The 25,992-nt window shown below is 40.6% G+C and overlaps 2 protein-coding genes across 2 annotated transcripts in view; one reads left to right on the forward strand and one right to left on the reverse strand.

The window, feature by feature from the left end:
* Positions 1–5,365, forward strand: part of ERI2 (ERI1 exoribonuclease family member 2) — a 27,662-nt gene extending 22,297 nt beyond the window's left edge. Inside the window, exon 11 of the mRNA XM_011976058.1 lies at positions 4,827–5,365. Coding sequence (XP_011831448.1) covers positions 4,827–4,896 — 70 coding nt within the window. The 3' untranslated portion in view covers positions 4,897–5,365. The remainder of the gene's footprint in view (positions 1–4,826) is intronic.
* ACSM3 (acyl-CoA synthetase medium-chain family member 3) overlaps positions 1–22,032 on the reverse strand; it is a 35,205-nt gene extending 13,173 nt beyond the window's left edge. Inside the window, exons 1-8 of the mRNA XM_011976054.1 lie at positions 21,592–22,032; positions 15,738–16,007; positions 9,625–9,835; positions 8,092–8,299; positions 4,705–4,848; positions 4,432–4,588; positions 3,778–3,857; positions 478–601 (exon numbers count right to left, since the gene is read on the reverse strand). Of these exons, the coding sequence (XP_011831444.1) occupies positions 478–601; positions 3,778–3,857; positions 4,432–4,588; positions 4,705–4,848; positions 8,092–8,299; positions 9,625–9,835; positions 15,738–15,956 (1,143 nt within the window). The 5' untranslated portion in view covers positions 15,957–16,007; positions 21,592–22,032. The remainder of the gene's footprint in view (positions 1–477; positions 602–3,777; positions 3,858–4,431; positions 4,589–4,704; positions 4,849–8,091; positions 8,300–9,624; positions 9,836–15,737; positions 16,008–21,591) is intronic.
* Positions 22,033–25,992: the final 3,960 nt, after the last annotated feature.

Consider the following 25,992-nt stretch of genomic DNA (forward strand, 5'->3'; position numbering starts at 1 on the left):
GGCCACTGCACTCCAGCCTGGGCGACAGAGCGAGACTCCGTCTCAAGAAAAAAAAAAAAAAAAAAAAATCCTTTTTAGAGTATTGTTGCTAAGGAGTTGTCCAGCAAACTCTTAATATTTCAGGCAGCAAGGAGCTCAGCATTTTCCGTTTCGAGGCAGCTCTAAATAAGATACTTCCCTATCACATTGGGAGGAATTCTTTCTTTCAGTAGATCCAGTATTATTTCATTAAAAAAAACTGTAATTGCCCTTACTCTGATCCATTAACAGTGGTGTTTGTCAGTGAATGGCTATTTAAACAGCTATCTGTTAACAGAGCTTTTTTGCAGTTAGGTTCTTGCAAGCATTGTTTTTTAAACATTTTCTAACCACTCAACTCTTATCCCTCAAATAATCGTAAGGAGACAGTGGACACTTTGGTTTTTATTCATCTGACTAAATGGAGTCCAGCTATGTCTTTTCAGTGAGGTCAGGTACCGTTTCAGTCTGTCCATATCCTTCGTAGATATCTAGGCCCGTCTTGTTTCTCCATTTTCCAGTCACATCAGGGGTGATTGGTTCCCCAGCACTCACACAGTGCTTTAAGCTTTTAAACTTATAGCTTCTCAGAAAACCAGATAAGTTAGATTTAGGAGGAAAAATGGAGAGAAGTGAAAATTAAGGATTATTTCTTATGAACTTCAATATAAAATGTTTTAGTTGCTTTTTAATTCCTCTCCCTGGCACAAACCATTTTACCCCATAAATAGATACATCTACTATGCACCTACACAAATTAAAAATAAAAATATTAAAAGATAAATCATTCTAATATCATAGAATGATATTAGAACATCCCAAATACTAGTTTTTCTTCACCCCCCGTTTTGGGGTGGAGGTGTAATTTATTACAAAGAAAGTCATTCTGTTCTTAGGGAAGGTACCCCATAATAACATTTTATTTTATTTTGTTTTCATTTTTATGTTTTCATGGACTGCTTCAAAAATTTGCATGTCATCCTTATGCAGAGGCCATGGTAATCTGCTCTGTATCATTCCAATCTTAGTGTATGTGCTGCTGAAGCGAGCACCATGATAACACTTTAAATCAGCAATGAAAAGTTTACCAATTGTTTGGTTAAACTGATGGTGGGATATTTATACAATGGAATACTATGCAGTTATAAAAAATGAGGAAGCTCTTGGACAGTGCTGTCCAATAGAACTTTCTGTTATGATGGAAGTACTCTGTAATCTACTGTACCCACTACAGTATATGGTAGCCCTATATGAATATTGAACACTTGAAACAGGACTAGTATAACTGAGGGATTGAATTTTTAATTTTATTTAATTAATATTTATATTGAAATAACTATCTGTGGTTAGTGGCTACCATATTGCACAACACAGTGCCAGAATGTATTGTTAGGGGAAAAAAGCAAGGTGCAGAACTGTGTGAATCTTGTGATCCCATTTATGTTTATAACAGAGAAGGGGAGGCCAGGTGTGGTGGCTCACGCCTGTAATCCCAGCACTTTGGGAGGCAGAGGTGGGTGGATCACCTGATGTCAGGAGTTCGAGACCTGCCTGGCCAACATGGCAGAACCCCATCTCCACCAAAAATACAAAAAGTAGCCAGGCATGGTTGTGCACACCTGTAATCCTAGATGCTCAGGTGGCTGAGCCAGGAGAATTGCTTGAACAGGAGGCAGAGGTTGCAGTAAGCTGAGATTGTGCCACTGCACTCCAGCCTGGGCGACAGAGCAAGACTCCGTCTCAAAAAAAAAAAAAAAAAAAATAGAGAAGGGGAGAACACATGTGTATTAGTTTGTGTATTTTCAGGGAGAATAGACAAGAAACTGGAAACTCAGTTTGCCTCCATGGAAGAGGACTGGGTCACTGGGGACAAGGTTTGAAGCAAACCCTTTCACTGTGTATTTTTTTTATACCTTTTGACTTTTAAGGCAGGTGAATTATTTCCTATTCAATAATTAAATAACATCAATTTAAATATATTTACCCGTGATATGTGCTATAACAAGAAATACATAGATGTTGAGTATCTTTAATCTGAAAATTCTAAATCCAAAGTGCTCCAACATCTGAAACTTTTTTAGCACCGACATGATGCTCAAAGGAAATACTCATTGGAGGATTTCGGGTTTCATGTTTGTGGATTAGGGCAGCCCAACCAGTGTAATGCAAATATTCCAAAATCCAAAACAATCTGAAATCCAAAAGACTTCTGGTCTCAAGCATTTTGGATAAGGGATACTCAACCTGTACTGGGTCTTCATCCTGGGTTCCTGGCCCAGAGCGTCTAAAACCTTTGTAATTTCCCAAGTGATGGGTGTGCTAGGAGTATCTTTTGTTCTAATATTTTGCCTTTGACTGTAGTTCCTGACACAGAGCTTCTAAATTCCATGGAATTTCCTGGGTGATAGAATTGTCTTTTGTTCTCATGAGGTGACTCTCAACGGGGCTCCCATCTAGGGGTTGGTCACCAGAAAGGCCAAGCCAGGAATAGAAGCTTGGCACTTTCAGCCTCACCCCTATTCTTCAGGGAAAGGAGAGGAGCTGGAGATTGACTTAATAATCAATCATGCCTACATAATGGAGCCTCCAAAAAAAAAATCCCTGAAATATGAGGTTTGGAGAGCACCATGTGCCGGAAAGGTAGTGCACCCCCACTCCACAGGGATAGAAGCTGCTGCACTTGGGACCTTGTGGACCTCACCCTATGTACCTCTTCATCTGGCTAGCTATTCATCTGTTACTTTTATCATATCTTTTATAATAAGCCAGGAAATGTAAGTAAGTGTTTTCCTGCATTCTGTGAGCCATCATGACAAATTACTAAACCCAAGGAAGGGTCATGGGAACCTCTGATTTATAGCCATTTGGTCATATGCGCAGCTGACAGCCTGGATTTGTGATTACCATTTGAAATGGGAAACAGCCTTGTGGGACTGAGTCATTAACCTGTGGGATATGATGCTGCCTCCAGGGAGATAATGTCATATTGATGTTGGAGAATTGGTCAATGTGTGGGAAAAGATCCCTTACATCTGGAGACCAGGAGTATTGAGTGTTGTGAATATAGTAAAATAGTGGTTGCTGGGAACTGAGTTATGAGGATGCAAAAGCATAAGAATGATATAATGGACTGTGGGGACTCTGGGAAAAGGGTGGGAGGTGGGTGAGGTATAAAAGACTACACATTGGGTACAGTGTATACTGCTTGCATGATGGGTGCACCAAAATCTCAGAAATCACCACTAAAGAACTTATTCATGTAACCAAACACTACCTGTTCCCCAAAACCCTATTGAAATAAAACAAAACAAAACAAAAAACAAACAAATAGACAAAACAAAGAGAAACAGGGGTTGTTTTTCTTTTCGGATTACCAATGCACCGTTTCAAATGGAATCAGCATTTGAATCCTCTTTTTATCTGCTGGGATAAGGTTCCAAATAGAAGCAAGTTCTCTATTTTCTCAGCCCAAAGAAAGCCATCATCCAAAAGATTTACCATCTTCTTACCCATAACCACTGGGCTTAGAGCTATAGATGTAGCTGAACCCTCACTTTCTTCTTGTTTGGGGGAGCCTGCCCTGGACACAGTAATTATCATTCACAGAATGCAGGCAAGAAGGAGAAAGAGGAAGAGGAGAGATTGCTAAATCCAGTGTCTACTGGCTTGGAGCTATGTTTCAGGCAGAAAGATCTTTTATTTTATAGCTTCATCTTCTCTCCTCCGCCCACTAAATGCCTATTTACTAACATTTCTTACCTGGCCATATCATTCTGTACAAGCATTCGGTATACAGTTGCTGCTGAACAGAAGACTGTAATGGGGTACTTGGAGAGTGTCTGCAATTTAGAAAAAGCAAACTCTTGGTCTTACTACAACTTTAATAAGTGCTTAAATGTCTTTGGTTGGCGCAGCACAATTTAAACATTGTTTATGTTAATGTAAATGCATTCTTACCTTTTCTTGTAGAATCATCCCTCAGTGTCTGCAGGATTGGTTCCAGGAATGCTTAAGTTCCTTATATAAAATTGTGTGGTATTTGCATATAACCTATGCATATCCTCCGTAAACTTTAAATCTCTAGATTATTTATGCTGCCTAAAACAATGTAAATGCTATGTATATATTTGTTACATGGTATTTTTTATTTGCATTTTTTTAATTGTTGTATTTTGTTTTTTTGTTTTTCTTCCCAAATATTTTCAATACGTGGCTGGCAGAATCAGAGGCTGCAGAACCTGTAGATACAGAGGGGGCCGACTGTATCTTTTCAGGCTTATTGACTTTCTGGATGTGACACATCTTAAATCATATTGTCTACTCTGATCTCTGCAAGTTGCTTTATTCATCAGTTCTGTCAGCCATACTGCTTAATGTATTTCTAAATATTGACCTCCCTGTGCTTTGGCTTACTTGCAAGACAGAAGTTGGCTCAAAACGGGGTAAATGGTGTGCGAATACACATGCTCCCTGGATCCATGGAGAAAAAACACTACTCCAGGCAGACTTTGCCCAGCCCGTATCTGAGGTATTCCACATCACATCTGAGGGTGTTAAATCTAGCCAGAACCTGGGAAAACAAAGAGTAGCCCTGATGTACATAGGAAAGTAAATATAAAAGACCAGGACATAAGTCATCATCTTTGCAGTTTTGACACTTCAAGTTGCACTTCTGTGGAAGTATACCTTCCATTTACAGATAATCCTAAGCCAAAACTGCTGTGGGTGTGTGCAGTCATTTTCGGATATCCACTTGTTCCACTGGTAAAGAACATAGCCATGATCTCATTGTGTTTTGTCTTCACACAGGTGTGGCTGTCACTGGCACATCTGCAAAGGAAAAACTACAGTGACTGCATGTTAAACACAGCATCATAGACTGTTACCACTGAAACATTTTGAGAAGCTATCCACTTGAACCTCTTCATGTCATGAATCAGGTGCCAGTGGGTTAGCCTGAATTACAGGGTAAAAGCCATCACTTTCTCTATCCTTTTGGGGCTTTCTAGAATCAAAACTCAACTTTGTCATCAAAAGCTCATTTGTAATAGCTGCTTTCCTAGCTTTTTAGTCTACGATCAAGAAGGACTGAAGCATTTTTAAAACTTGAGATTTTTATCATACCTCCCGCAGAGTGAGGAGTCTGTGATCTTGCAATCATGGATAAGGAAGAATTTTCCCCTTCTCTCCCCTATGGATGCTTTAAAATGTGATTTTTAAAAATGGGTATGTTAATACAATACATGTTAGTAAAAGTCATGGGTACTGATGGGCCAACGAACTACAGCCTACTGGCAAAATCTGACCTGCCTCTTGTTTCTGTAAGTAAAATGTTATTGCCTATTCATTGATGTATTATCTGTGGTTGCTTTCACACTGCAATGGCAGAGTTGAGTAGCTGTGATGAGACTGACTATATGGCCTGCAAGGCCTTAAGTATTTATTCTCTGTCCCTTTTACAGAAAATGTTTGCTGAGGGTGGGCATGGTGGCTCACGCCTGTAATCCCAGCACTTTGGGAGGCTGAGGCAGGTGAATTACCTGAGGTCAGGGGTTCGAGACCAGCCTGGCCAAAATGAAGAAACCCTGTCTCTACTGAAAATACAAAAATTAGCCAGGAACAGTGACACATACCTGTAATCCCAGCTACTCAGGAGGCTGAGAATTGCTTGAACCTGGGAGGTGGAGGTTGCAGTGAGCCAAGATCGAGCCACTGTACTCCAGCCTAGGTGACAGAGCAAGACTCTGGCTCCAGAAAAAAAAAAAAAGTTTGCCAACTATGAAAGGATGGTTTTTCTGTTTCCCACAAGGGAGTCTACATATATAGACTCTCTGGATATAGTAGACAATAACATTGAACAGGATCTAACCATCCATCCAGGGAAGAAAGAATTCCAGTTAAAGAGAAAGAAAACCTTTTAGTTCCAAAGGATAATCAGACTTCTATACAAATCACACATTAGGGCAGCTGCACGCATACATATCAAGTGTCTAAGATGCACACGGATTTATCCAGGCATGTGGGGATGAGAGTGAGTAGAAACAAAAAGGCCATTCCAGGCCATTCATGAGAAATATAGAAAAGCTATTTTCTTTTCTTCCTTCCTTCCTTTTTTTTTTTTTTTTTTAGACAGGGTCTCTGTCTCTCACCCAGGCTGGAGTGCAGTGGCTTAATCACAGCTCATTGCAGCCTTGACCTCCTGGGTTCAAGCAATCTTCCTACCTCAGCCTCCCAAGTAGGCTGGGACTACAGATGTGCATCATCACGCCTGGCTAATTATTTTTATTTATGTAGAGAAGAGGTTTCACTATGTTTCCCAAGCTGGTCTTGAACTCCTGGACTCAAACCATCATCCCACCTCAGCCTCCTAAAGTGATGATTTACAAGCATCAGCCACCACGCCTGGCTGAAAAGCTGTTTTCAAAACCTGACAAAGCTACACCAAGTGTTCAGTCTATGATTTCATAATTATCTTAGTTAATTAAAAATACTGTCTATAGGCCAGGCGAAGTGGCTCACACCTGTAATCCCAGCACTTTGGAAGGCCGAGGCAGGCAGATCATGAGGTCAGGAGATTGAGACCATCCCGGCTAACATGGTGAAACCCTGTCTCTACTAAAAATACAAAAGATTAGCTGGGCATAGTGGGACATGCCTGTAATCCCAGCTACTTGGAAGGCTGAGGCAGAAGAATTGCTTGAACTCGGGAGGCGGAGGTTGTAAGCCAAGATTGCCCCACTGCACTCCAGCCTGGGCAACAGAGCGAGACTCCGAGACTCCGTCTAAAGAAAAAAAAAATAGTATCTATAGCTGTGTTCCTATCACTTCCATCACCGATACTGTTGCCCTCAAACCTGAGGCAGGGTTATCGTACTGATCTCTTAGTAGAGGCAGTACATACAGGAGTGAGGAGTGTAGGCTCAGCCCTCATACTGCCTGGGTTTGAAAGTTAGCTCTGCCAGGTACGAGCATTTGACCTTATTCAGCGTATAATTGTAGTACCTAGGTTGCCGTGAGGTTTACATGAGGTAATATATCTGAAGTCCTTAGAATAGTTTCTGGCACATAACCATATCAATATTAACTATGATTGCAATTATAACATTATTTTTATTAGAACAGTACTTGGCCTTTGGCAAGAACTCGATATTAGCGATTTTAAATGCGGTAGGAAAAAGTCCATAGTTGCAAGCATGCTCCCAAATCCTTGAGTAAAGGTAGGAAGCTCATTCTAGAGAAGGACTTTGCTGGCAGCCCAATTCTAAGAATTAACCAGTACCTGGCAAGAGTTCCAAGTAACCCATGGAAGCACTCCATGCTAGGCTTCAGCATCAGTGAAATTCAGTTTTATAATTGCATCCATTAACATTAAGCATTTTTCTTATTTTAACCTGATACCAGCGTTGCTGTCAGCAAGGGAATGGGATAGCCAACACTGGAGGACTGACTGTGATCAATTTCCCTGGGAGATCATAACAGCTCTGTGACTGATGCTCTGCTGCACTTCCAAGAGCCCTCTGCAGGAATGAAGGTCTTAATCCCCACAGGTGCTGGGAGCCCTCTTTAGAGATTGCCTTGACTGAAGAGAGCTGCTTTGTTAAAGGTCTTGACTCTTAGGGACAACCCACATCCAATTACTGATCAGTGTGGGTGTATAAAGTCCAGGACCTCTTGCTTTAGCTGGGAACAGCTTTGAGGAGCTGTTCAACCTTCAGAGGTCCCAGGGGGTTGACCAAAGGCTTTGTAGGGAATCCATCGCAAATAAATTTCTTTCTCTGCCCAATCCTACATTCTTACCCATCCTTCACAGGTGTTAATCCCAAAAGAACTCCTTAATAAACTTCCTATACACCAATCTCCATCTCAGGGGATCCCAACCTACAAAAAGCACTCCAAGCTCCTTCCTACTTCAGAGTTTAGTACTATTAATGCAGCAACAACTACTAACTGTTTTTTTTTTTTTTTTTTTTTGTTGCTTTAATTTGCATTTTTCTAATCACTACTAGATTTAATATCTTTTTATTGTTGCCTTTCCTTTTGGGAAGCTGTTCTATAATAAGCATGGCTACTCACTTCATCATCTCCTTAAGGTTCCCCCACCCCTCTCTGGAGTTCTCTGATACAATCAGCTTGGAGTGCAGATTTTCACATTTGGGTGCAACAGCATCTACTGCTGGGGCTAAAACATCATTGGTGATGATGCAGTTTGCTTTTGAAGATTGTAGTCTGTAGAGAATGTCTTTCTGGGTCAGCTGAGTGGTTCCTGGAATTAAAACTGTCCCTAAAGGGGCAGAAAAGAAACAGTGTTTAGAAGAAAGGCTTCATTATGTTAGTTAGAGTAGTGTAGATACCATCTATACATTCTGTATTTCTCAGAATGAGTTAGTCAGTTTACCAGGAAGGTATCTATTTATCTTACTTCCACTTATCTGCTTTTGCCTTTCAAGGGATTTCAGAGTCTATGACCCTTTTGGCCTAACATGAAAGCATGTTAAATACTGGATAATTATTCTTTATTTGAAGACCATCCATAACTTTGAGCTTGAAGAAGGTTTTGATTGAAAAGTAATATTAACCAATATTTATTATTTGATTGTATGTTTTAACTCATTCAGTCCCCACCAAAAAAAATCCCCAAACATAAAAACTATGAATAACTTGCCCAAGATATCACTTAAGTAGTAAGTGACAGTGCAGGAACTGAACTCTGTAGCCTGACTCTAGAACTGTACACTTCACCACTTCAGCTTAGTGCCTCTTAAAACGTATATGATTGCTTTATGATTTCTTTCCAAAAGGATGGGTGGAGGCATTCATCTTTTCTGTGGTTCTATTCCTGCTGGTTGTATATTATACTGTAAGATGAAGTATAAGGATTAAGAGTGTCCTAGAACCAGACACTCTTATAGCTGGGACTTGGGACAAGCCACTTCACCTCTGTGAGCTTCAGGTTCTGCATCTGTAAAACGATATGACAATAATAGTACTTCTCTTACAGGATAATTAGGGGATTAAATGAGTTAAAACATGTAAAGAACTTAGAACCGTGCTCAGTAAGCTTTGGGTATTATTTTCTCAAAGGATAAATGGACTCTCAAAAATATATAGATTTTCCTCCTGGGCCCCGCCACCCTTAAGTCCCAGACCCTTAAGAGAGGGATGGAAAGCATTCACTTCACAATAGGTTTTGCTCTTCCCAGGTGACACAGGAGGCAAGACAATTGGGGAACACATGTCTGCCATTCCTGGACTCTTGACACTGGCTCATCATTTCACTTTGGGAAGGACCAGTCCTCTCCAGCAGGGTTCTTCAAGAAACCGACAACCAGGACCAGAAAACAGGTTCTTTAGAATATCTTTTTTTTTTTCTAATCAGGGTAACACAACAATTTTTGTGAGGCTGTAACTCTAAGGTTATCTTTTAAAGATGTTCCATCTAGGGATAAGGAATTAGCCTACTATGCCCTAACACTTTCATACAATTTAAAGGCACTCTGTGACAATAAGCCCACACCAGAATCAATGTATCATGATTACTTAGGTGTTCTGGAAAAATCTCCCATCCAGCTTAGTATTAAATATGATCAGAAAGCAAACATTACTAACCTGTTCGCAGACAGGCCACATTTGCAAGCCACCACTCTGGGACCCTGGGCAGAATCAGAATTACCCGATCTCCTCTTTGTAGGGAACAGGCTTCTGAAAGTATATTGGCAAATTTTCTGGACAGAGATCCCAGTTCCTCAAAACTCCATCGCACCTCTTCTCCTTTTCCATTGATCCACCAGAAGGCTGGATTTGAAGGTTTCTTTCCAGCCTGAGGAAAGACAAACCAGTCACGGATTTAAAGGTTGTTATACAGCTAAATTCTGGGCCAACTGACTCAATGGAATAGATTAGCTGAAGAAAATTCACAAGTCATTAGTTAGAATATGGATGGAGTATTTGGAAATAACACTGGGGGAGACACCATCCAGATGGATGACTAGAGATGCCCAGTACTAACCTCCTACCAGAAGGACCAAGACAGTGAGCAGATAACTACATGACAAATAGAATGTCAAACGGATAACACTGGAATTTAGCAAGGAAGTGACAAAACTCTCTGACACCTGAAAACTAGAGATGAAAGTATAGAGAGGGAAGAACAGCAGCTGGCCAGGATCAGCACAGAGCCCAGAGGGACTCCCTGTTTTGGGGAAAATGTAAGTGGAAGATCCTCAGCAGTCCACATTCCCATCACAGATGCCTGAAATCCCACCTACAGGAGAGCCCTCACAGGCCCTGAGCCTAGCAAACGCTGTAGAGTATAGTATACTAGTATAGTATAACACTGTTCCAGAGAGGAAGTTCATACCAGGTCCCCCTGCAAGAAACCCCAGGATCCGAGCTGCTACAGCATGGCATCACTTTAGGAACAGAGCTACCACCATACTACATCTTGCCCTGGGGCCAATAGCCCCTGCATCTCCACATCCCTGGGGCCTTGCTGACATCTCCACACATTTCCCTAAAGGGCTGCAGCATTCCAACACCAGGTGGATCCAGTGATACAGCCAGTCCACTGGCACCCAAGCCTACACACAGCACTCTACACCCCAGGGAACAGGCAGTCCAGCACATCAGGGAGGCTGCCCCAGGACATAAGGCACTAAAGCACACTCCCCAGAGCCTGAGAGCTACCTTCCTGAGCCTGCTGCCATGAACATGATCTTGCCCCCTCTCGTGGCAGAGCCGCTTTGTGCCTGCATTGCCATCTGGGGACCCAAGGACTGGCCCATTCAGGCCGCCACTACTACAAGTATCCATGTGCACTGCCGAAGGACCTGAGGTCTGACTCACTTGAGGCTTACCACCGCTACTGACAGTGCCCATGCACACCACCTGGGAGCCTGAGAATCAGCCTGCCTGGGACCCACTGGAGCCACTGCTGGCACCCTCATGATGAACAAAATAACACCTATCAATAACAATCTTGAATGTAAACAGTTTAAATTCCCCAGTTAAAAGATATGGACTGTATGGACTGACTGAATGGATGGATAAAAAACAAGACCCAACTATAGGCTGCCTACAAGAAACTGACTTCACCTGTAAAGATACACATAGATAGGGCCAGGCGCGGCGGCTCATGCCTGTAATCCCAGCACTTTGGGAGGCCGAGGAGGGGGGAACACGAAGTCAAGAGACTGAGACTATACTGGCCAACATGGTGAAACCTGTCTCTACTAAAAATACAAAAATTAGCGGGGCATGATGGCATGCACCTGTAGTCCCAGCTACTTGGGAGGCTGAGGCAGTAGAATCACTTGAATCCAGGAGGCGGAGGTTGCAGTGAGCTGAGATCACACCACTGCACTCCAGCCTGGCGACAGAGTGAGACTCTGTCACAAAAAAAAAAAAAAAAAAAGATATACATAGAAAATGAAGAGATGGAAAACAATATTTCAAACAAATAGAAACCGAAAGTGTGCAGGAATAGCTACACTTATATCACGTGAAATAGACTTTAAGTCAGTAAACATAAAAAGAGGCAAAGAAGGTCATTATATAATGATAAATAGATCAATTCAGCAAGAGGATATAACAATTGTAAATATATATGCACCCAATATCAGTGCACCCAGATATGTAAAGCAAATATCATTAGATGTAAACAGATAGACTCCAATACAACAATGTTTGGGACTTTAACACTCCACCCTTGGCATTAGACGGATCATCTAGACAGAAAATTAACAAAGAAACATTGGTTTTACACTGCACTTTGGACCAAATGGACCTAACAGATATTTACACAACGTTTTATCCAACAGCTACAGAATACACATTCTTCTTCTCATCAGCACATGGCATATTCTCCAGAATAGACCATATGTTAGGGCACAAAACAAATTTCAACAAATTTTTAAAAATTGAAATCATACCAAGTATGTTCTTAGACCACAATGGAATAAAACTAGATATCAGTAATGAGGAACTTTGGAAAGTGTACACATACATGGAAATTAAACAATATGCTCCTGAATGACCAGCGAGTCGATGATGAAATTGAGAAGGAAAGCAAAAAATTTCTTGAAACTAATGAAAATGGAAACATATCAAAATCAATGAGATAAAGCAAACACAGTGTTAAGAGGGAAGTTTATAGCCATAAACACCTATATCAAAAAAGCAGAAAGATTTCAAATAAACAATCTAAGAATGCACCTCAAGGAACAAGAAAAGTAACGACAAACTAAACCCAAAATTAGTAGAAAGAAAGAAATAATAAAGATCAGAGCAGAAATAAATGAAATTGAGGCAAAAATTACAAAAGATCAACAAAACAAATTTTTTTGAAGAAAAACAAAATAGACAAATCTTTAGTTAGATTAAGAAAAAAAGAGAGAAGACCCAAATAAATAAAATCAGAAATGAAAAAGGAGACATTACAACTGTACCACAGAAATACAAAGGATCATTAAAGACTGTTATGAACAACTATATGCCGGCAAATTGGAAAACGTAGAGGAAATGGATAAAGTCCTGGACACACATAACCTACCATGATAGAAAACCTGAACAGACCAATAATGTGTAATGAGATTGAACCAGTAATAAAAAGCCCAGAATTGGATGGCTTTACAGCTGAATTCTACCAAACTTTTAAAAAAGAACTAACACTAAATCTTTTTTTTTTTTTTTTTTTTTGAGATGGAGTCTCGCTCTGTCGCCCAGGCTGAAGTGCAGTGGCACGATCTCGGCTCACTACAAGCCCCGCCTCCCAGGTTCACGCCAAGATGGAGTCTCATTCTTGCCGTCTAGGCTGGAGTGCAATGGTGTGATCTCGGTTCACTGCAACCTCTGCCTCCCAGGTTAAAGCGATTCTCCTGCCTCAGCCTCCCTAGTAGCTGGGATTACAGGCATGCACCACCATGCCAGGCTAATTTTTGTATTTTTAGTAGAGACGCAGTTTAACCATGTTGGCCAGGCTGGTCTCGAACTCCTGACCTCAGGTGATCCACCCTCCTCGGCCTCCTAAAGTGCTGGGATTACAAGCGTGAGCCACCACTCCCAGTCCTAACATTAATTTTTCTGAAAATATTTTTAAAAATTGAAGAAGAAGGAATTCTTCCTAGTGCATTCTACCAGTCAGCATTACCCTGACACCAAAACTAGACAAAGACACCACACTTCCTAACTTCAAATCACACTACAGAGCTATAGTAACCAAAACAGCACGGTACTGGCATAAAAACAGATGCAGAGACCAATGAAACAGAATAGAGAACCCAGAAATAACAGATTTTCAACAAAGGTGCCAAGAACATACACTGAGGAAAGGATATCCTCTTCAGTACATGGTCCGAGGAAAAGTGGTATCCATATGCAGTAGACTAAGACTAGAGCCCTATCTTTCACCATATACAAAAATCAACTCAAACTGGATTATAGACTTAAATGTAAGACTCAAAACTATAAAACAACTGAAGAAAACAGCGCAAATGCTTCAAGTCATTGATCTAGGCAAATGTTTTATTTTTAATTTTAATTTTAATTTTTTAATTTTTACAAATTTTATAATACATTTAATAAACTCAGGCAGCTTCCTGAGCCAGAGTAGGCTCTGAGACACCTCTAAGCAAATATTTTAGCGATAAGGATATGAAAACACAGGCAACAAAAACAAAAACAGACAAATGGGACTATACAGAGGTAAAAAGCTTCTGAACAGTAAAGGAAGCAATCAACAGAGAGAAGAGACAGGATGTAGAATGGGATAAAATATTTGTGAACTATTCACCTGACAAGGAATTAATATTCAGAATATACAGGGAATGCAAATAAACCAACACCAAAAACCACCACCACCACCAACCAAACAAAAAAACCAAACAAATAATTCAATTAAAAAATGGGCATAGAATCTGAATAGACATTTCTCAAAAGACATACTAATTGGCAGCAAGTATATGCAAATATGCTCAACATCATTAATCATCAGGGTAGTTCAAATCAAAACCACAATGAGATATGATCTTAACCCAGTTAGAATGGCTATTATCAAAAAGACAAAAGATAACAAATGCTTGAGAGGATGTGGAGAAAAGGGAACTCTTAAACACTATTGGTGAGAATATAAATTAGTACGCCATTGCAGAAAACAATACAAAGACTTCTAAAAAACCTAAAAATAGAACTACCATATGATTTAGCAATCTCACCACTGGGTATTTTTTCAAAGGAAAGGAAATCAGTCTATCAAAGAGATATCTGCACTACCATGTTTATTGTAGCACTGTACATAATAGCCAAGATATGGAATCAACTTAAGTGTCCATCAACAGATGAATGGATAAAGAAAATGTGGTATATATACGCAGTGCAATACTATTCAGCCATAAAAAAGAATGAAAATCGGTTATTTGTGGCAACATGTATGAAGCTGGAGGACATTATGTTAAGTGAAATAAGTCAGACATGGAAAGATAAATGCCACATGTTCTTACTCATATGTGGGAGCTTAAAAAAATGAGCTTCACTGAACTTCAGCCTGGGCAACAGAGTAAGACACTGTCTCTTAAAAAAATAAAAAATAAAAAAAATTTAAAAAAAAAGGAGCTCGGCCCAGTGCGATGGGTGGCTCACACCCGTAATACCAGCGCTTTGGGAGGCCAAGGTGGGCAGATCACTTAAGACCAGGAGTTCACGGTCAGCCTGGCTAACATGGCAAAACCCTGTCTCTACTAAAAATACAAAAATTAGCTGGCATGGTGGCAGGTGCCTGTAGTCCCAGCTACTCCGAAGGCTGAGGCACGAGAATCACTTGAACCCCTGAGGCGGAGGTTGTAGTGGGCTGAGATCACACCACTGCACTCCAGCCTGAAAAGAGCTCATAGAAGTAGAGAGTGGAATTGTGGCTATTAGAGGCTGAGAAGGGTAGTGGGGAGAGGAGGATAGAAAGAGGTTGGGTAAGGGATGCAAAATTACAGCTAGATGGGAGGAATGAGTTCTAGTGTTCTATAGCACTGTAGAGTGAAAACAGTTAAGAATAATTTACTGTATATGTTCAAAAAGCTAGGAGAGAGGATTTTGAATGCTCCCAGCACAAAGAAATGATGCATGTTTGAGATGATGGGTAGTCTAATTACCCTGATTTGATCACTACACATTTTATACATGTATCAAAAAATATCTCTGTACCCCATAACTATGTATAATTATTACATAACTAAAAATAACAGGAAAAATAATAACTTGGGGTCCTTATTTCTAGACATTGGAAGCCATGTTGTTTCTTTTGGCCCAAATCATTTCCCATTTAGCCTGATCATTTTTCTTTCCAATAAGTGAGAATTCTTGCATCCTTTATATTTTCCCCAAAGATTTTTCTGTGCCTCCTTTTCTACCATTTCTGACTCTTGGAATTACTTTTCACTCTTCTCCTTTTTTTTTTTTTTTTTAAGTCAACCTAGAATTCTACATTTATGTAATCCAGGGTCTCTCAACTAACCATGGAACTATTGACATTTCGGGTCAAATAATTCTTTGTTCTGGAGGCTGCCCTGTGCATTATGGGATATTTAGCAGAATCTCTGGCTTTTACTTGTTAGATGCCAGTAGCAACTGCCTCTGCCCCTATCATGGCAACAAAAATATTTCCAGACATTAGAGATGTTACCTAGGGGTAAAATCACTCCCAGTTGAGAAATTGTCGTCTGGCCTTTCCCCCATACCTTTTCCATATTAGTCCATTGGTCCAGGACATCTTTAGCAAAGTTGAAATACTCTGGAATCTCCAGTTTGAAGTCCTGTTTCATGGATTCATAGTTGGAAAAATTCTGAGGGGTTGCTCTTCTATTATCTTTATGCAATGCCCTCACAGAACCAAAAATTGTTAGGCGCTGGCAACACTTGGCATGATGTAGCATCTTCATGGTGACACAAGCTAGCATCAGTCTTGTTGGAAACTTTAGCAGTCAGGATTTGCACAGAGACCAATTCATCTAAAAGACGAGCAAAAGGACATATATTTGTTTCTGTCCTGAAGGTAGCCACACCCCAAAGTGGCTAAGTTTTGTTATTATCATTGATAATCATCATGATGGTACCATTTTCTGCATACACTCTGTGTTCCAAACACTGTGCTCAGTGTTTTATATACACTTTCTTATTAAAGGCTCAGAGAAACCCTGTGAAGTAGGTACTATTATCATCTCTGTTTACAGATTGAGAAAATGACTAGTAAGAGGCATTGGCTGAATTTGAACCCAGAACTTTCAGGTCCTAGTCCATTCTCCAGAATACTGTGCACTATTGACTCCCACATGCATTTCTAAAGAAGTAAAGATCTGGGTCACCCACTTAATCTCACTGAAAGCAAAGGGCTAAGCCTTCTTGTCTAATATCTTTCACCTGCAGATTTCAAAGTAGGGCAGAAATGTTAAGGAGCATTTTTCACAGTGGATAATCTGTAGATGAAGAAATCGAGAGTAGCCCAATAAAAATTAGACATGAAAGCACTGTCACAGTTTATAAACTGTCTAGTTGATAGGCTGCAGTTCCCATGCTCTCAATAGGGGCCCATGCTACTTTCAAGTCCAGGCTTGGAGCTGCATTTACTAGAGATGTAATAATGGGGCTTTAATATTTAGGACTTTTGTGGGGGAGGCCCCTCTCGGCCATTGCCTGCTTCTGTGGGAAATCATTTGATCACAATGTCATTTACTTGGTTGAGGCTGTTAAAAATGCAGTTCTAGGGATTATGAGTGTTTGAAGTTCTCATTATACTTCCTGTAACTTTCCAAATTTCTTACACTGCAATACATATTACTCTCATAATCATTAAATCATCATTCTAACTACAATTCTAGCTATAAGGCAGTCTGGCTATGTGGAAGCATTTCTGTATTGATACATTGCCAAAACAATACATAATTGCAGATGTCAGCTAAATGGAGAGTTTAGCTGACATCTACAATTATTGCGGTTTTACCCTAAACAGACCTGGTGTTTGGGCATCATGTTGATATACCCAATGCATCAGGAAACATGGGGACTTCTGTCCTTCCCATTTATTTGTGTGAAGACCTGACAACTCAGTGATCTTGAGCCCTCTGAGACCATCTGGTTTCAGCTTTTTCCTTTTTCACCTGCAAAGAAAACTGGAGACCCAGAGAGGGGAAACAGCCTGCTTTATTCTGTCATACCAGAGTTAGAACTAGAACTCTGGTCTTTGGATTCCCATTTGAATGTTTCTACTATCATTCAACAGGATTTCAACAGAGCAGTGGTTCGCAGTCCCGCTGTACATTTGAATCACCAAGAAAGCATGAAAAAAAAAATACTCTGATGCCTAGGTCTTGAATCAATTAAATGAGAATATTTGAGAGTGGGCTCTGGGACCATTTATATTTTTTAAAATGTCCTCAGATTTTAATGTGCAGCAGCCATGGTTGAGAATCACTGATTTAGAGGCTGTGATTTGTGAACCAGCATCATCATCATTATCACCTAGAAGATTGTTAGAAATGCACATTCTCAGGCCCCACTCTAGATCTGCTGAATTGGTAGACGTTGACAAGATCCCAGGTGACTGCTATGTACATTCAAGTGTGAAAAGCACTAGTCTATAGCATGATGGTTAAATACGTTGGCTACTGAGTCATATAGTCATGTGATATAGTCTCCCAGTTTTGCCACTTATGAACTGTGTGACCTTATTTGAATTATTAATCACTCTGAACCTCAGTTTCACATTTTACCAATGGAGCGACTAATAGAACCTCCCTCAGAGATTTCTCCTGAAGACTGAATGGGATACTGCATGTGAAATGCTTATCATGGTGCCAAGCATATTACTAGAATAGGGGTCAGCAAACTTTTTCTGTGAAGGGCCAGACACTAAATATTTGAGGCTCTGTGGGCCATATGGTTCTGCTGCAGGTATTTAACTCTGCCATTGATAGAGCAGTCATTGACAATACATAAATACATTTTGGCATGGCTGTGTTCTAATAAAACCTTATTTATGGATACTGACACTAGAATTTCATTTAATTTTCACGTGTCATGAATTGGTGTTCCTCTTTTAGTTATTTTTTCAACCATTAAAAAATTTAAAAACCATTCTTAGTACAAAGGCTATACAAAAACAGGCGGAAGGCTGGATTTGGCCCATGGGCTGCAGTTTGCTTATCTTTGCACTGTGATATAAGCTCTACTAGAGCAGGAGCCTTGTCTGTTTTGTTTCCGGGAAGCATTAGCAAAAATTTCTTGGCAGGCTTTAGGAGAAAAGGCTGCTCTTAAGAACAGAACTAAAATCACTCTGAATCCCAGTTGCCCTGCGGGTTAAGACCTTAAGTCCAACAACGTCATTCTGTTTGGCATTGGGGATTGGGTAGAGAGGGAACTACTGGACCCTGTTGTATGCTGGCAAGTCACAGTCTGTGCTCTTGGGTGCTCTCCTCTTAACAGAATTAGCATCAGGTTTCCTTCAACTGAAAGAAGAAGTAACCAACACTACTTGTCTCTTTCTGTTTTTAATTTTTTTTCGCATAATATCTTCAAATGGCTCAAAAAAACCATAAAAGGTACATGGAGAAAAAAAATATCTGCCTCCCACCTCTAGTCTCAAAGCTGCCTGATTTGCTCTCACCCCCAGGAAACCACTATTATTCTTTCTACTTATCTTTTCAGGATTTCTTTATGTGCATTCAAGTAAATTATGAGTATAGATTCTTATTTCTCCACCAATTTTACACAACAGATAGCCCAGAATACACACTATTCTGCCCACTAAAAACATTTTTAACAACCTACCTTTTGAGGGCTTTCCATACCAGTGCACAGAGATCTTCATTCTATTTTTTTAAATAAGTATTTATTTATTTACTCTTTCCTTTTTTTTCCCCACCTAAAGACAGGATCTCACTCTGTCACCCAGACTGGACTGTAGTGGCACGACCATACCTCACTGCGGCCTTGAACTTCTGGGATGAAGCGATCCTCCTGCCTCAGCCTCCAGAGTACCTGGGATTACAGGTGTGTGCCACCACACCCGGCTAAGTGTTTTTAAATTTTTTTTTTTAGAGATGGGGTGTCGCTATGTTGCCCCGGCTGGTCTCAAACTCCTGACCTCAAGCAATCCTCCTGTACTAAGCACTTTGCAGTTATTTATTATTTTTTCCATTTTACAGACAAGGAAATATACACAAACACACACACAGCCTCACAAAGCACTAGGATTATAGGTGGGAGCCAACACACTTGGCCATGTTTTTTTCTGTTAACAGTTGCATGACATTCTAGTGAAGAACTGCACTGTAATTTCTTAAACTGGTCCCCTATCAATGATCACTTGAGTTTTTGTATAATTTTGCAATTTACATAAAATGTTGAAACTATTTCTTCCAAAAGGAATGTCCTGATTCTTTCATTACTTGGATGTGAAAATGAATAGTATTTTTAAATGGTTGTGGGGTATTAGAAAAAATTTCTGATTCTATTAAATAAGAGGCAGGAATGTGGACAAATATCATAAGCTCTTGAGCTTCATTCTTGGTAGGTTGGCATGATTCATTTATTTATTCAACAATTATAAATCACTTGCCATGAATTATTTCAGACATAGAGGATATAGGAGGGAATGAAAGAGACAAGGTCCTCCCTGCTTTCATGGAAGGACACATACAGTAAACAAGGGAATAAATAAATGTGATGTTACACAAGAAAACAAAGAGAGTAATGGGAGAAAAGAGACCTTTTAGAAGGTCTCTCTAGGGAGGTAACATTTTTGCAGAGATCTGGCAGGTGGTTGTACTGTTAAGCACTTTGCAGTTAATTATTATTATTTTCATTTTACAGACAAGGAAGTATACACAAACAGACACAAACTGGACCCCGTTGTATGCTGGCAAGTCACAGCCTGTGCTCTTGGGTGCTCTCCTCTTAACAGAATTAGCTGGCAAGTCTAATATTTAAATTGGACAATGCATTTATTCATTACCCATATATTTATTGAACACTTGCTATATGCCAGACCTGTACTAAATGCTGAAAATATAGCTGTGAACGGACACAGCTGGTCTTGCTCCCATGAAGCTTATAGACTATTAAGGAAGACATTATATAATTATGTAAATATCAATATGATTGGGGATAAATATACCATACTTAGCTTGCTGATTCTGAATAGAATCAAGAGTTTAGTATGATTTCTTCCCTAGCTTCCATACAATACTCTATACCACATTCAGAATCCTTCAAACGTATGTTGAAAAGAAAATTGATCAGTCATTTGGAGCTTAAAATGAACCTAACCATTCTGTTCTACCAAAAAGCAAATATCAACATCCTCTTCATCAAAACCATAAGATTGCCTTCTCCTCAGCAAAGTTCTTTTCCTCCCTTTTCATTGATCTTAGCATTTTACAACTTCTATTTCCCAGGTTTATAAAATTATTTGTAGGTAAAAGAGCTGAGATAACTTTTCCAGGGTGACTCCGGATTTTTATAGTGAGCCACACTGATAAGGAAAACTCTTCTAAGAAAGACAGTACCACCCCTGGTCAGATGGGCTCTGAAAGTATTTCAGGTCTCATCTGAAATGCAAGATCTTTGTCCCTACAGCCAAGGGGGCTTTAGCCTCCCCACATCTCCATAAACATCCTCCCTCTAAATATAAGAGTAACAACAGTAGTTTAACATATACAGCCTCAACGCAAGGTAAAGCCACTGCTGTTCTCTCCAACCCCAACCAGACCCTGCCTGAAACCCTTCCTATACAGAACTTTTGCAGCTGCCCTTGACCACCTAAAGGAGAAAACTGGCTGCTCTTAGGTTTGCATCTGTGTTTCTCAAAGTTTCCTAGAAGTAATTTACATACGTTCTGGATGATGCAGAAGATCTGTCACCCAGCGAGGTGGGGAGCTAAGCAGACAGAACAGTGAAAAACTCAGCCACTACCTGGTCTTTTTTTTTTTTTTTTTTTTTTGAGATGGAATCTTGCTCTGTCGCCCAGGCTCGAGTGCAGTGGTGCAATCTCAGCTTACTGCAACCTCCACCTCCCAGGTTCAAGTGAGTCTCCTGCCTCAGGCTCCCAAGTAGCTGGTGTTACAGGCACCTGCCACCACACCTGGCTAATTTTTTATTTTCAGTAGAGATAGGGTTTCACCATGTTGACCAGGCTGGTCTTGAACTCCTGGCCTTAAGTGATCTTCATCTGCCCACCATAGCCTCCCAAAGTGCTGGGATTACAGGCGTGAGCCACCACATCCGGTTCAATTAAAATTAAAATTTTAAAAAATCAAGTTAACACATGTACATACTTTTTCAAAAACTCAAATAGCACCAAAAGGCTCAATATGAAAACTCAGCTGCTACATTTATAGCCTTTTGTGTGTGCATACTCCTCATCACTTAATAGATAGTATCACACAACTGAGAAATTCTGAGAGAAACTTTGGCTGCCCAAGACTTTAATGACAGCATTTTTGATTGTTGGTTTTGTTCATCTGTTTGTTATCTTTGCTAAAAATCAGACGTGCCAGTTCAGGAAATCTTACACAGGAGAGGAGATGAGGTACTCACTAGTTAACAGATTCCAACACAGCTGGAGATTATGGCAGACTTGTTTCCTAGAAGAGCAGCCCTGAATCTTGAGTTCTCACATCTGCTTTTTCCTCGTAGCAGTCAAAACAAGAGGGAGGAGCAGCCTGACAACTCGGAGGAGCAAGACTGGCCCAAAGCACTTTACTTGATTGGTGGAGACATTCTGGAGGAGGAGCCAAATTCTGGGCTAAAGTTTACAATGAAAGTTTGCACGACTCCCAGCGGTTCCTCTTACAGGTAATGATTTACATACACGGCAAGCTTTTGAGGGGCCGATAGAGCAAATTATTCACAAGAAGGAAAGTGTCCAAGGAGTTGCTGAAGTGGTTAGTTCTGTAAAGGGGCAAAGAAAGCACTTTTCAGAAGGAGGAAAGAACAGATGGAGGAAGCCATAGAGAAGTTTTGAAATTGAAAGGAAAGAAGTTGAGGGGTGGTTATGGGTTGGCTTAAATCTCAGCAAACACGTTGATGTGTTTATCTGTTGAAGTGGCAGGACTAAACATAAACGCTATCAGGTTACTTACTCCCCTGCTCAGCTCTTTCAGTGCTTCTCTTTCCTTTCCAGGTAAAATCCGAGTCCTTACATGAATTGCAAGGAGTTGCATAATCTGGCACAAGGTCCTCTGATCCACAGCCCATTCCCCTTCCTCTGCCTCACTGAGGACAGCCACCAGCCTCTTTGCTTTTTCTCAAACACACTTGCCTGTTTCAGCCTCAGGCTTTCTGAATTCACAGTTTCCACTGATTGGAACTCTTCCCTCAGATATCCCCCTGGCCAAATTCTTCATTTTATGAGGTGTCCTATTAAATAACTCTTCCCTTACCACATTTTTCTAAAGTATCATTCTTCATTTTTTCTCTTTTACCTTTTTTTTTTTTTTAACTTTTTACATCTCTTACTATCACCCTTGAGGGTAAAAACTCTTTTGTTTGATGGTGTATCTATTGCCTGGAATAGCTACTGGCAAATTTTAGGCATTCAATAAATAGTTGATGGATTTGTGAATAAATAAAGGACTCTTTCAATTACACGTGATAGAGACCCAACTTAAATTTACTTAAAGAGGAATTTGTTGGTCACTTTTGAGTTCTAGGAATCTTCCGTTGTTGATTCCTTGGGATTTTCTGTGTAATCACAATACCTGTAAATAAGTAAACAGATTTTACTTATTTCTTTTAGATCTATATGCCTTTTATTTCCTTTTCTTGCCTTATTGCACAAGCTAGAATGTCTAGCTCTACGTTGAATAAGAGTGATGAGAGCAGACATCCTTGCCTTGCTTTTGATCTTAGAGGGAAAACATTCAGTCTTTCATGGTTAGGTACAATATTAGCTATAGGTTTTGTGTCGATGCCCTTTATCAAGTTGAGGAAATTCTCCTCTATTTCTATTTTTTTCTGAGAATTTTTATCATTAATAGGTGTTGAATTTTGGCAAGTGTTTTTCTGCATCAGTTACTATAAGCATGTGATGTTTTTCTTCTTTAGCCTGTTAATAAGATAGATGACACTGATCTTCTAATATTGAACCAGCCCTGCCTCCCTGGAATAAACCTCGCTTGGTCCTAGTGTATATTTCTTTTTCTGTATTGCTGAATTCTGTAGTTATGTCTCTTGACAAATTTTAGAAGTTTTCAGCCATTATTTCTTGGAGTAAATTTTTAGTCCCCATGTAGATCTTTTATGATAGTTCCACGGGTCCCTGAGGCTCTGTTCTTTTTTTTTCCTTTTTTCCAATTCTAGTTTCTTTCTGTTGTTCAGGTTGAGTAAATTCTGGCTTCCAGTTCTTTGATTTTTTTCTTCTGTTATTTCTATTCTGATGTTAAGCTCATTATTAGAGATAGGGAAAAAAAGGGTTTTTTTCCTCTCACATAGCACTCAACATAATGTTAGCAGTGGTGAATCCACACGGATCTACAGTAACTTGATTCTTGCCTCTTCAAAGGAAATAATTCATCCAAGAGGCATCATAAGGCAGAGTGAGAGACTGAGGCAAGTTTTTGAGCAGGAGTGATAGTTTATTAGAAAGTTTTAGAGCAGGAACCAAAGGAAGAGGGGCAAGCAGGCAACTTGAGAGATCCAGGTGCCCTGTTTGACTTTTGACTTGGGGTTGTATACATTGGCATGCTGCCAAGGTTTTGTATCTCTCCTTTGATTTTTCCTTGGCGTGGGCTGTCTGCATGCGCAGTGGCCTGTCAGCACTTGGGAGGGGCTGTATGTGCAGTGTCTTTTACTGACGTTGTGCACATGCTCATTTGAGGCATTTTTCCCTTACCAGTCAAGTGTTCCCAGAGGAAAGTTGTGTACCAGTTAAACTCTGCCACTTTGCCACTTAGTATGCATGCTTAAGCACACTTGCCCAACTCCTGAGATCTTAGTGGAAAGCAGCTGATCACCACCCTTAGGTGTTTTCTATCTCTTAGGAGATTGCCTTTCCCTGGCATCTACTGCAACCAATTATTATTTTAGAGTGACAGTTTAATAACTGCCTGGCTATCACCTGATTGTCGCCTGACATTCTTGCCTTTCCTGCCTTGCCCATATCTGCCGGACTACCTACTCTAACAATAACACTTCTGACACTAGATGTGTGGGGGATTTTCACTACACCAAGCAATTCTCCAGTGTACACCAGCTTGGGTGTCATGTCCTACTTCAGTTCAACACTATCTACCTGGAAATGGTGTCAAATCTTACAGGTTAAGATCTCAATCTGTAAACTAAAAAGTATCTGAGACAGGTCTCAATTAATTTAGAGGTTTATTTTGCCATGGTTAAGGATCATGACCCATGACACAGCTTCAGGAGGTCCTGAGAACATGTGCCCAAGGTGATTGGGTTACAGTTTGATTTGATACATTTTAGGGACAAAGACATTATAGGCAAAGACATAAATCAATACATGCTCAGGAGGCTCAGTCAGAAAAATTGCTTGAACCTGAGAGATGGAGGTTGCAGTGTGCTGAGATCATGCTACTGCACTCCAGCCTGGGCACGCCAGCCTGGGTGACAGAGCGAGACTCCGTCTCAAAAAAAAAAAAAAATGTTTATATGTTGGTTCAGCCTGGAAAGTTGGGACATCTCAAAGGAGGAGGGGCTGGGTTTTCAGGTCATAGGTGGACTTAAAGATCTCCAGATTGGCAATTGGTTGAAAGGGCTAAGCTCTGGCTGAAGAGTTGAAATCAGCTTGAGTTAAGGTAAAGGGTGGGGAGTTGCAGAAACCAAGGTTCTTTTCAAGTAGATGAAGCCTCCAGGTAGCAGGCCTCAAAGAGAACACTTGTGAATGTCTCTTATTAGACCTCAAAAGGCATCACACTCTCTGGAAAGACATAGTAAAGATGAAGAAGGAATTAATGAAATCAACTATAACCTAATTGTAGCAGTAATAGAAATTTTTAAATCCTCTTGAAGTTGCTGCAACTTTAACTTGAGTTACACTCAAGTTAAAAGAGAATATTAACAGCCTGTCTTCTCTCTGTGGTCAGTGGACCTTATCTATACTTCTCAACTCCACATTCCTCAAAGTTTATTACAGGCCCAGTAAGTCCCTGCTTACCTCCCTGGCATGGCTGCAGGGTCACAAGACCGGTAAGTTTAAGTTGCAAGACATGTTTTTCTCAAGATGTAAGAAATGTTGTAATGCTTGATTAATTGCCTTTGTTTCTCACTTCTGTAACTTGCTTCCCACCTCACGGAGTTCCCACCTTAAGATGTTTAAAACTAGGGAAAGCCCTTTGTTTGGGACTCAGACTTTCTGGACATATGTCTGGCTGAGCCAGTGATCACCTTAATAAACTCTCCTGAACCTTTTTCAGTCTCTGCAGTCTTTGGTTGTCCTGTAACATTTCTAGGGGCCTCGTCCGGGATTGGAAATGGCAGATTTTCTGTCTCCTTTGCCTGTGGGCTAGAGCCCCAGGACATGGGAGACCTGGGGTCCTTGCACCACCGAGAGTTTCAGCCCAGAAGGAGAACAGCCTGGCCCTCCTGCGTTCTGGAGCCTTCCCCCAAAAGTGCAAATGGAACCAGTAGAAAGGGTTGCAGGACAGTCACAGGAGCAGTGCACAGACATCTGAACCGTGGTAAGATTTGGGCCCTAAGGCAAGACCCTTCCCATAAGGATGGAAGGGGAGCCTGATTACCTCCCAGGGCGTGACAATTAGTCTGACCCAAGGGGGTTGGGAACACTGGGAGAAGTCCATTGACTTGGACAAAACTCATGCCCTAACTGACACCAGACACGGGTGGGGCTCGAGAGTCAGTCAGAAAGGAAAACCGTTTCGGGGACGGGGGATGTGTGTGAAAGTGTGTGAAAGAGATGGTCTCAGAAAAGACCAACGTGGGGCGTGACATGGGGAGGCACAGCTCTCTTAGTGTGAACTG

The sequence above is a fragment of the Mandrillus leucophaeus genome, unplaced genomic scaffold, assembly GCF_000951045.1.
Source record: "Mandrillus leucophaeus isolate KB7577 unplaced genomic scaffold, Mleu.le_1.0 Scaffold162, whole genome shotgun sequence".
NCBI classification, from domain to species: Eukaryota; Metazoa; Chordata; class Mammalia; order Primates; family Cercopithecidae; genus Mandrillus; species Mandrillus leucophaeus.